Raw genomic sequence first — 12,069 nt, 5'->3', positions numbered from 1 at the left:
GAAAAACAAAATCCAGTTTAAAGTATTAACTCGATGCTGTGAGAAACAAAAAGGATACATTTCAAAACAAACCCTTAAGTGAGAAAAAAAAAGGAAGACACTCATGCAACCTTACAATGCAAAATCACACACACACACATACCTACAATAAGTTTTCATGTCTTGGTGTTTTTAGTGACACTCAGGTCTGGAAATCAAATGTTTGGGGGTTTATTGTTTCTGTTTAAAGGTTATATGTGAACACTGTTCTTTTTGATATAATGTGGTTGCTTTATTCTCAATAAAAGTCAATAAATATTTTAAGAAAACGGTCTACTTTGAGTGATCTAACTGCTGCAATATTGTGCCCATAAGTTACATACCAAGCAGAATGTTTGTAGAGGTTTGATTAGCAGCTGGATTGACCAATGAAATGCCTGTACTTTCAACCAATCAGAGCTCTGAGTAGGCGGGTTCCGTTAGTCTCTGCATTGACTGTGGCAGCTAGGAATTCGACGCTGCGTTCCCTGGAAGCTAGAGTGAGCTGGACGGTTGAGCAGAAGGTAAGCTGTTCCGGGTGAAATATTAAGATATGCCAACTTTTTGGCAGCCCAGCTAATCGGTGATATTAAGAAAGAGAAAAAAAGACTCTTTTTGATAAGCTAATGTTGATTCACAGCCGTTAATCGTTAGATTTAGCGGTTAGCCACTGTTAGCATCTGCTAACAAAGATGGCGTCGCGGTGTACAGAGGAGTGACGCAGTAGGAGAGGCGGGATGAAGCACTGTGTGGCGCCCGGTTAGACTTCCAAAGAAGACGTTAATGCACTTCTGCTTGATTTAAATCATCAAATTAACCTTAACATGCAACACTTTTATCGCTCTAGCATTATAAATTGTTTAAAGAGCATGAAATTTGAAATGTAGGAAACTAATTTAGCTCATGGATTGATTCTGACAAGCCACCTGACATGCCAACGCCTGTCTAACCGCTGTTTGTTATGAAGGGTAGCATCAATTTTCACTCATATTTAATTAAAAACGACTGTTATAAACATGTATTCGCACAAATTAACATTAATTCGACGTAGAAATAAAAACACGTTTAATGTTTGAACTTTGAACCAAGTTGTAAATTATTTAAAAGGTCTAACGTCACGTTAAATAAGCCACGCGGTTCCCGAGTGTGTCCACAGATTGATATCTTCGATTTGGTAGTTTTATTCAGACCACAATTTAATACTTTAATTACCATTAACGTATCATTTCGACAGAAAAAAATCCTTTCAAATCAGACTAAGTATTTCTGATTAACTTTGTTTGCAGTGCATAGCCCTAGTAAAACCCAATTTGAAATTGTAGAGGTAAAATCTTGAGAGTATTTGCTGAAAAATGTACGTTTTTTTTTTAAATATGCAGAAATTTCTGTTTAAATAGTATCTCACATGAATTCTAGTAGTTTCTGCTGATTCAGGCTCAATATTTTTTTGTCATAATATATATGTTTGTTTGGTTAGAAAAGAAAAAAAGAGTATCTTGATCTATGACAAACTTAGTTTTTTAAAGCAGGGGTGTCAATTTGCAATTTTCTGCAGTGTTACATGCTGTGTTAACGTCAGATAACTTCTCTATCTCAAGGAAAACAATCTCCATTAGGGGGCGATGTGGGGAAAACATGACAGGATATTTTAATTTTAGGATCTGGATTTTATCACTATTGTTTTTCATGATGCTTTTGAGATTTTTTTGACCTGCAGGCAAAAATTTTAACCCCAAATATCTTCATACAGATTGACCAAAGGGAACAATACTGACTTTCTTCTCATGAACCACAATTTTACCATCCTAATATTGAAACTTTGTTCTCATAAATGTAAAACTTCACTCCTGCAAGTTGATATATTTTTCACTTTTAGGTCTGATTGAAGTCTGTGGCCTTATATTGGGTTGTGTAAAATGAGTTGATGAGACTCTTTTTATTTTGCAGACAGAGAATGAACAGGATAAGAATCCACGTTTTGCCTTCAAGTCGGAGCCGGGTGGCCCAGACACCTCGTCCCCAGGAGCCCCAGCTGTGCTCCTTCACGCAGCGGCCGTGCTCTCATCCTCGTCTGGAAGGCTTCGAGTTCTGCATCAAACACATCCTAGAGGACAAGAACGCCCCGTACAAGCAGTGCAGCTACGTCTCTGCCAAGAACGGCAAACGCTGCCCAAATGCTTCACCTAAGGTTGAGAGGAAAGATGGGTGGGTCAAAGTTTCTACCAAGTATTTCATGTTTAATCCTAAACATTTAACATTTATTTACACATTAAAGCTACTTTCCATTACTTGTCCTCACATGACTCTTGTCTCTGTTTTAGAGTGACGTTCTGTGCAGAGCATGCTCGCAGAAACGCCATGGCCCTCAGAGCTCAGATGAGAAAGTCGTCCTCCAATCCATCCCCTGAGGTACTTCTGTCCCAGCTAAGTGGTTACAACCGTGCAGAGACAAACAGCGCAGACGGAAGCCGCTCTGAAGCTAGCCGTATCCTCGGTAGGTTGTCAGACTGTGGATGGCTCATTTCCTCTGCTGAACTGAAGGAGGGGAATTGATTTGTTTTATTTTTATACTCCCTTTGTGCAGAAGATGAGAGTCTGAGTGAGGAGGAGCAGAGTCCGTTGGTACTAGACCAGACGTGGAGAGGAGACCCAGACAGTGATGGAGACAGTGTGGACAGTGATCACGAAGATCCTCTGAAGTAAGATGGATAATCTCATTTCTCTGCTACACTGTCGGCCCAAACTCATGCTTTAGTTTTACTGGATTACGACTGCAGGTTTATGTCTAGACCTTGATTTCTGTTCAATATAACTTAATGTAATAATTTAACTGAATTATAAACGGTTTGTGACAGGTTTTGAGGTTTTCTCAGTGATGGTTTCTCAGTAAAAGAGAAAAAATTGAGAACATTTTGAACATGTCAAATTAGTTACTCGACCAGTTTAGTCAATCATAGATGAGCTAACACAAGCTTGGTTTGTTTTAAAGAGGAGAGTTGCATATAGTTCTTCTCTTTGTGATTTTGCCTGGTAGTGTTGTTGTTTATTCATGATTTATTGTGAATTGCAGACATGCGGGAGTTTACACGGCAGAGGAGGTGGCGCTCATCACTCGAGAAAAGCTCATCAGGCTCCAGTCTCTCTACATCGACCAGTTCAAACGTCTGCAGCACCTGCTCAAAGAGAAGAAGCGTAGATACTTGCACAGCCGCAAAGTGGAGCACGAAACTCTGGGTAAACACACAACCAAATATCTGCAACATGTAAAAGAGAATCTAACTCAGGGATCTGCAACCTGCGGCTCTGACTCCTTTCCTGTGGCTCCCTGTAGATTTGAAAAAAAAAATAATGAATAAAAAAATTTTATTTATAATTTTATTATTAAGAAATTATTTTTCTCAATAATTATTTATTTTTTTAACTTTTTGCAATTTTTTAAAATTGTTTTTTCGTAAACATTTTCCAAGATTAGGAATAAAAATTCAAATTTTTTAAAGATTTGGCAAATTTTTAGATTTCCTTTTTTTTTTCATTTCTGCATTTTTCCCCAAAATTTTTTGAAATAATTAAAAATGGAGCAAGTTTGTGAAAAGACAGTTTTTTTATATGTTTTTGCAAATTTATGAAATTTTAAAACAGTTTTAAAATTTAAAATGTTTTGCATTTTCAGCCATTTTTTTGTATTTATTTTTTTGAAAAAATCACAAACTTACTGAAATATCTTATAATCTTTTTATGAACTTGATATTACATAGTTTTCTAAATTTTTAATATTTGCAAATTTATTGAAATTAAAAAACCGAGACAGAACATGTACAATTTTATAAACACAAAATCTTCTCGTTCAGCTAATTATTCACTAGATTTTTAATATGTTTCAAATTTATACACTTTTTGTCTTTATTGTGAAGATAAAGTAGATTTTGTGGCTCCTGAATAACTTTAATCCAGGTGAGCTAAGGAAAAATGGCTCCTATAAAGGTAATGGTTGCAGACCCCTGATCTAACTACTGCTGTGTTAACGTTGTTTTTGTTGATTTTAGGGAGCAGTCTGCTGACAGGGCCGGAAAGTTTGTCTGTGAAGGAACGTGAGAACCTGAAGAAGCTGAAAGCTCTGCGCCGGTACCGTCGGCGGTACGGCGTGGAAGCCCTGCTGCATCGACAGCTCAGGGAGAGGAGGCAAGCCGTGACAGAAGGAGCTCCACAGGTAGGATCCCGTCACAGGAAGTAGTTTCTCTAGACTGGAACAATCTTAGTCGAAGAAATGCTGTTTGTTTTGTTTTGTGTTTTGATTTTTCTAAACGCTCCTCTCTTCTCTTGCAGCCTCACACGAGAACAGTGTATGAAAAGTGTATCTCCTTTGTGGAGGGAACTCGTTGCACCAATCCCTGCCTGCCTATGACCCGACACTGCCTCACACGTATCCTCAACAAAGTTTTTAACACAAGTTTGATATTTTAACCTCACAAGCTGGTGCTGTGCATCGTCACTTTCTTTGTTTCCACTGGAAGAGCATTTTTAAAATGTTCTGTGCTGTGTTTTTCTCCTCCTCCAAACTCATCCACCTTCCTTCCTTTTCTGTTGGACTGCGGCCCCGATCAAGACCAGCAGCTTGCAGTAGCTGCTGGTTTCAAAGGGAGCCTACATGAACTCCTTCCTGTGGTCTGTTGATTTTTCCCAGAGTTACAAAGGGGCTAATCGGTTCAGTTGGAAGGTACATCACCTTTCTCATCCTTCCTTCCCTTCATTCTTTTAGTGAATCTCATCTCTGTCATTTTTCCATTCTAAAGGAAAAACAGCGTTTTATTAGTGTCCGCCGGTGAAAACATTTTTATTGCAAGTGCTGGACTTTATGTCCCTTTGAATGTTAAGATAAAATCAGTTTTCAGCTCATTGTTCTGAGAAAATTCATTGAAATGTCTGACAAAACCTCTCAGACACATCAGTAGCAAAATCCAGCTCCAAGATAAGTGCCGTCTCGAAGAACACTCAAACAATCACAGGAATGACTGTGGTGCTTGCAATAACACTGGTGTGAGTCAAACTTTCCCACTAACCTCTGCTCAGAGTTGGTTTCACTCAGTCGTCTTGTTTTCTGTGACCATCCTTGACAGCTTCACCATCAGATATCTACCAAGACAGCAATCAGGTACTTTTCAAAATGTGCCCAGGCCTTAAAGACGTCCCCTGTGACCGCACCGTGCACATGGGTCAGTCTGACGACCCTCGCTGCCCGCTCCACCTCACCCTGCCTCCGCCCATGTACCAGCCCGAGCAGGAGCCTCCTCCACAGGAGCCCGTCCCCACAGTCAGTGGAGACATGTATCTGAGTGCAGCAGAGCTCCAGCCCACAGAGAGTCTTCCTCTAGAGTTCAGCGACGTACGTACGAGTAATCGATTGTTTGAAAGCTTTCTGACTTACCGTATTGACCAGAATATAGGATTCCTCCTCTTTTTGAGACCAAGCTTCCATATTTTTTGACAACTGTTAAACGTCTCTGCTGCATCAACCATCCTTAGCTTAACATTAGCATCAGAGCTCTGCCTCAGTTGACTGCCTCCTTTTTTCACATCATCTTCGACTCAAAAAAAAGACCTTGTCTTATATTCGAGTCATTACGGTACTTCATGAAATTCAATAACTGCTAGATACTCATACATCTGGATTCTTCCAGATATCTATGAGGTGGTGAAATTTTTTTGCAAAATAAGGCCATCTCCACATGAAGCCGGTTATTTTCAAAAAAGAGTACCTCCCCCCCTTGTTCTTTTTAAAAAATACTTTCGTCCACACGCAGTGTTTTCCTGACGTAAATCCCATGCCAGCCAATCAGAATGAGCCCCCGTCACTCAGCTGTGATGTTTGAGAAATGAAAACTCCTTTTACTGGCTTCCTCACGAAACCATGAAACCGGAGTTTTCAGAAACATCGTTTTTCGTGACTTAGAGCTGCGGTTTCGTGTGGACGACAGGCGCAAACGTATAAATATATGTGGTTTCCCAAATACCCTTGACTCGTTTTCTGGCGATTTTTTCTTTTATTCATAACTTTTCTTGAACACATAGGGAACAACACCCCAATATGTACAAGCAACATCTTTGCACAAATACATGACTTAAAGTGATACTCCGGGATGGAACAAGTTGGGTCCTGTCACAAGGTTTAGGGCAGAAATTACCCCTACAGCAGTGGTTTTGTGCAGCAGAAGCCCAGGGCGCACACACCAAACACCCCCTCCCTGCTCGTCTGCAGGTTTCCTCTGCACTCAGACGGGGCCATATTTTACTTGACCAAAAACACAAATAAACGGACTCCCACCAAAAAAATCTGATATCAGTCTGCATTCACGCTTTATTTAGAGAATTTTCAGCACTTTACTTTCACACAAAAACACCGCTAAATAAGGCTCTAGTTCTCATCATGTCTCTTCGTCCTGGCAGACTACCTGTGTTTGTTAATATGTGGCACGCTGCGCGCGCGGACCGATACACTAAGCGGCGAGCGCCTCGTAGCCAGCTGTGACTCTGCAGCTGAGGTAGCGCTGTTTTACGACACAATGAGAACTAGAGCCTTATTTATTTTTGAAAATTCTCTAAACAAAGCGTGAATGCAGACTGATATCAGATTGTTTTGGTAGGAGTCCATTTATTTGTGTTTTTGGTCAAGTAAAATATGGCCCCGTCTGAGTGCAGAGGAAACCTGCAGAGGAGCAGGGAGGGGGTGTTTGGTGCGAGCGCTCTGGGCTTCTGCTGCACAAAATCACTGCTGTAGGGGTAATTTCTGCTCTAAACCTTGTGACAGGACCCAACTTGTTCCATCCCGGAGTATCACTTTAAAGTAAATTTGGTACAATAGTAGCCAAAAAAAAAAAATTATACTTATAAAAAAAGTAGCATACAATTGCACTTTCAAAGATTTTAAATAGACATTGCTCCAGGTATAAACTACTGTGTTAACAAGCTGTATTACAAGAAAACCTTAACTGCCTACGCTGACAGCAATCTGATTAATCAGAAGGTTAACGGTACATGGTGTTGAAATGAGATATAAAGCGTTGACATTTAAGAAAAAAGACAGTCCTGGAGCCCCTGATTGTATATTTTGTTTTCTCTAGTTGAAGAAAAAACATGGCCTCTCTTAGCCAAAAAAAAAGACAGACTCTTAGGAGAAGCAGTTTGGTTTATCGGGCTATCAGAGATGTAAATGCAGTTATCTGTTTCTGCTTAGCAGACAAAACATTTGAAAGTATTTCAGCGAGGACACAGACGATGTCTTCATGAGAACATGGTTTTAAATGAGGCTGCAGCGATGTTTAATTTGCAGATTATGTCGGCTAATTTAGGATCCCTTTCCCACATAAACAAGCTGCTCTGTTTGTTACTGTAGACCACTCCCTCTGAGCGGTCATGGCGTTTGGTTTACTTCACACATGAATCAAACAAAGGCAGAAAAACAAAACAGATTCTGAAATTAAAACAATGAATGAAGGAAGATTTTTCCAAACATTGCTAAGAAGGGTGATCTACAGGAGTGGTGATTACACATCAGCAGACTTGTTTTTGAGTTTGCTTGCAAGAAAAAGGTTGGAGGAAAACTTAATTTGGTTTGTTTGGATGAGATGAACCAGGCTACAGGTTAAAGGGACTTTGAAAATATCACAATGTTACATTTTGCAAGGTATTGCACTAATGCTTGTGCAGCTAAATCTTCAGATTATCTGTTTTCATATGAACTGTTGCAGCTCAACATTTCATCATGCCTTATTCTCTGAGACACACCTGAACACACCTGGGCATGGCTTCTTCTCTCACAGTGACACATTTCTATTTTTTTTTTTAGATTTTCTGTTATTGAAGTGTGTACAGAAAAGGAAAAGACATGATGCACAAAACGGAAAAATTTCGTAACAAACCATATTCATTCACGCTACAAGAATAAAAATGACAGGACTACACACTCAATCGACACGGGGTAGTGCAGAAATGAAGAGAAAAGGAAAGACAAGGGAACATGAAAGGAAGAGAGGAAAGGATAAATACACCTACATATATAATAATAATATTCAAATAATGAAAATAATTAAATAATAACTGTTCAGCTTCAGGTTTGGGTCTCATACATGTCCCCTCCACACAGGACCTGGACGTGGAAGGAGATGGCATGCAAGGTCCCCCGTCCCCCCTCCAGTTCGACACAGCGCTGGCCCTGGAGGACCAGACCATCAGAGCCATCGCAGAGGCCCCGATGGACATCCTGACCGGGGAGGACCCAGACCAGGTGGACCTGGACACCTCAGGACAGGAGCTCTCAGAGCGAGATGTGGATTCCATCATGGATGACCAGGTTAACTCTTGATAAGAGGCTTTGGCATCATGAGCATCTCCAACACTGGCGCCCATACAACAACAAACCAACACTTTGTTTGTACGTTAACCTGCAAGAGGGGTTTAATAAAATCTTGGTCTCAATCTGTGTCGGGGCTAAATGCATTTCAAATTGTTCCACGATGATAATTTATCCAACAACACTACAGCACAAATATGAAAACAGAGAAATGTCATTTTTTCTGGAGTGATTCTTTTAGCTAAACCAGGCGTTTACGTAGCTTTTCCTGACAATTTTTCCTTGTGAAATATTTATTTTTATTTAAAAACCTTGACTGGAGCTTGAAGAGTTAATAGATGCTGAGGTGGGTAAAAGGGATGTTCTTATTCCTCTAACTCAGGGGTCTGCAACCTGTGGCTCTGGAGCCTCATGTGGCTTTTTAACTTTTTTTGCAGTGGCTCCTTGTAGCTCTAAAAAATATTAAAATATAGAATATTTATTTTCCTTAACTGTCAACAGGCGGGCTTAATAAACATGCTTGATAGTTTGCAAGACATGAGTAAACCACTTAATGAGGTGTGTAATATCTACAAGTTATGAAATTCATTATTTCTTAAAAAAAAGGAATTATTGCAATATATATTTTTTTGTTTTAATTTTATTTTTCTATTTAGGTTTTGTTATTTTTTTTTTATTTTTTTTTTGGGGGGGGGGGGGGTGGAATTGTTTCAATTTCATTTTTGTTTTATTTGAATTTTTTTTGTCAGAATTCAAATTTCTTTTGTTGGCAATTTTTTTTAAATTAAAAAAAAAAAATAAGATTCTTAAACTAAGTGGCTTAATTCTTGGAAATTTTTTAAATTTCTTTTTTTTTTACTTTTGGCAATTTTTTGGAAATTCCAAATTTTGGGGAAAATTTTTGCAAGTTATTAAATACTAAAAAGTTTTTTTTTCTCAAATTTATTACATTTCCAATTTGAAAAAAAACTTAAAAATTCAAAAACTTGAACTTTTTACAAATTTTTAAACATTTGTTAATTTGTGCAAAATTTTGAAACTTCAAAATTTCTTGACATTTTTGCAAATTTATTTAAAAGAAAAAAAGAAATTACTTGTACAATTTCACTTATTAGAAAAAATCTTTTTGGGTAATTATTTACTTATTTTTAACTCTGTTTAGAATTTTATAGACTTTATAGTCATTGTACTTGAGATAAATTAGATTTTGTGGCTCGTGAATGACGTAAATCCAGGTGAGCTGAGGCAAAATGGCTCCTATGAAAATAAAGGTTGCAGACCCCTGCTCGAACTGTTACAGTAAGGTGTGCACTTTGACACCTCCTCATCTGTTTCTACCAATGAGGAAACTTTTGTTTCCTTTATAAGGGATGAAGAGTGTGAAAAACAGGATTAGATACCCCAGAGGTGATTTTTTGTTTGAGTTTACTCCTGAAATTGACATTTAATTAATTAACTACTCAACTGAACCCTTAATGAAGCTCCAGATAAACTTTTTTAATCTCCAACAAGGAATGTGGTGTGTTTTTGTTTTTTTTTATCTGAAGCATGTCAGGAAAGAATCCTGTGTCCTAAATTAAGAGGAAAATTAAAGCTAAGGCCTTCCCTGTGTTTATAAGGCTCATGAAAGCTGATGTAAGACGGACTGGGACCTTCACCTTCCTAAGATAATTCCCTCTGCTTGCATTAACTTCTGCAGCATCCTTAAGAGATGAGATGTTCTTACTCCTGTCACAGTCGTCAAACGATTTGCAAAATATTTTTAGCCCATTAAGTATTTTCAAAAACGGCATAAACAAAAGCTGAAAGCCCAAATCAGTCTTTACAGCTGCCAGTGAAATCAGAGTGATAAATGTGTTATTTAAAGAGCGGCCTCACTAAACTCCTCCAGAGGGGAATAAGGATTTCTCTTTAACGAGATAAACAAGTTAATAAACCTGCTGGAACATCGAGCATTGAATTAAATCAATAACAGAGGCAGCTAGGTCGACTCCTGGCTGTGTCGTCCTCACATTTCCTGTTTCTCTTCAGCTGTCCGATCAAATAAAGGTGAAAATGCACAGAAATATAACTGAAAAGAAAGTATTTTCTGGAGAATTTGTGTCCTTGGGTGAGTTTCACCTCTTTGCATCAGGATAAAACTTGTCTGGATGCACTGCTTTAGTTGAAAATGCTTCTTTTTGCTTCATACGGCTATTAGATATTTGCCTTTATTAGATAAGACAGCAGAAGAGTAAAGAAACATGGAGGGAGAGTCTGGGAGCTGCGTCTGTCATTGTCTTTGTCAGAAAATCCTAAATACTCATTCCAGCATCCATGAAGGATGACACAGGATCTCAGTCTGAGAGTTAAATACTTAACTCTTCATCCTCTGCTCTCATGCAGGTGGTGTCAGAGGTCATAGGAGCGGAAGACGACGCCAGCTCCCTCCAAGATGTCAACGCAGCTTCAACTGATGCTCCAAGATAAAAGTTGTGTTTCCACCAGAGGAAACCAAGAACTCTTGGTACCAGATGGTTCTTTTCATGGGACTCTACAGCTTGATGTCGTCTGTGTTTTTAACAAAGTTTACAAACTTGGATATTTGGTATTTACGGTTTCTATAGGGTGGAAATCTTTCTGTTTAATACTGGTTTATGTTTGTTTTATACACACAATGTAAATAAAAAATGTTTACAGCTGCTTTTCTTCTTTCTGGAACAGTGTTTAAAAGTAAGTGTCACTTTTTTAAGGTTTTAAAAATGCATTAGAAGTCAATAAATCAAAATGTGAAGTGACGGAATAAAAGAGGAGACATTTATCATGGGTCGTAATTTCTAGTCTAGATCAAAAGTTCCCAGTCAAACTTTTTTTTTTTCATTAATAAATTTGCAAAGAAGTAAAAAAAATTAAGTGTCAGACTGTGACTCTCGAAGTTACCTTTTTTTTTTAAAAAAACTTGATTTTATCTTATGAACGTGTTTAGAAGTAAAAAATAAATAATTGTAAGACTTTATGTCTCTAAAATACCTGTTTTTTAAAAGGCAGGACTCTGTCACAAAATATTTCTTATCTAGATCCTAATGCTTGCAGTTAAAGCTCGCCAATTTCCCTAAAAGGTTCATGGTCAAACTTTGTTCTTTTTCTGTGTTATGAATGTGTGAAGAAGTTAAATATATACACACATGTATATATATATATATATATATATATATATATATATATATACACACATGTATATATATATATATATATATATATATATATATATACACACACACATGTGTGTATATATATACATATGTGTGTATATATATATTACTTTCCTTTAAAAGTTCCTGGTCTTTGGGAAAGTTCCTGCTGTACAAAAATACTTTTACATAGCCATTAATTTATTGTGTATATAATTTATAATATTTTTGGCAGGTTTTTTAGAACTGTGTAACAGAATATTTTTTAAAAGGTTTATTTTTCTTATCTAGATCTTGATGCTTGCAGTTGAAACTCACCAATTTCCTTCCAAAGTTCCTGGTCAAACCTTCTTCCTTTTATCTAATGAATGGGTTTAGAAGTTAAAAAAATAATAATATTTATAATAAAAAGAAACATTAAGTGTGGGACTACAAGTCGCCAAAACCCTGATTTTAAGAAAGAAGGGACTTTTGGACAGTATTTTTATTTACCATCGGATACCTTCAAAAGTTCCTGGTCTTTGGGAAAACTACTGC

General features: G+C 37.7%; 1 protein-coding gene and 1 non-coding gene across 4 annotated transcripts; both read left to right on the top strand.

The window, feature by feature from the left end:
• The first annotated feature begins 445 nt into the window (after positions 1-445).
• Positions 446-11,052, top strand: kansl2 (KAT8 regulatory NSL complex subunit 2). 3 transcript variants are annotated; one of them, XR_012599194.1, is made up of 10 exons: positions 446-542; positions 1,966-2,223; positions 2,340-2,512; positions 2,603-2,717; positions 3,089-3,252; positions 4,062-4,225; positions 4,342-4,438; positions 5,145-5,398; positions 8,156-8,443; positions 10,748-11,049. XR_012599194.1 is itself a non-coding variant. In XM_074680673.1 (10 exons), the coding sequence occupies exons 2-10, from the start codon at positions 1,973-1,975 to the stop codon at positions 10,829-10,831; spliced, it is 1,506 nt and encodes a 501-aa protein (XP_074536774.1). In that variant the 5' UTR covers positions 446-542; positions 1,966-1,972; the 3' UTR covers positions 10,832-11,052. The 3 variants fall into 3 exon arrangements, 2 of the variants coding, with proteins under 2 accessions (XP_074536774.1, XP_074536773.1); XM_074680673.1 differs by having other exon boundaries at positions 2,606-2,717; positions 8,156-8,362; positions 10,748-11,052; XM_074680672.1 differs by having other exon boundaries at positions 8,156-8,362; positions 10,748-11,047.
• LOC141800088 (small nucleolar RNA SNORA2/SNORA34 family) lies at positions 4,607-4,740 on the top strand. The gene has a single exon (XR_012599293.1). It is a non-coding gene; the product is annotated as a small nucleolar RNA SNORA2/SNORA34 family (small nucleolar RNA).
• Positions 11,053-12,069: the final 1,017 nt, after the last annotated feature.

Source organism: Halichoeres trimaculatus, unplaced genomic scaffold, assembly GCF_033239565.1.
Source record: "Halichoeres trimaculatus isolate MK-OKI-2021-1 unplaced genomic scaffold, fHalTri1.1 fHalTri1_scaffold_11, whole genome shotgun sequence".
Taxonomy (NCBI): Eukaryota; Metazoa; Chordata; class Actinopteri; order Labriformes; family Labridae; genus Halichoeres; species Halichoeres trimaculatus.
This window is presented reverse-complemented; position numbering and strand designations above follow the sequence as displayed.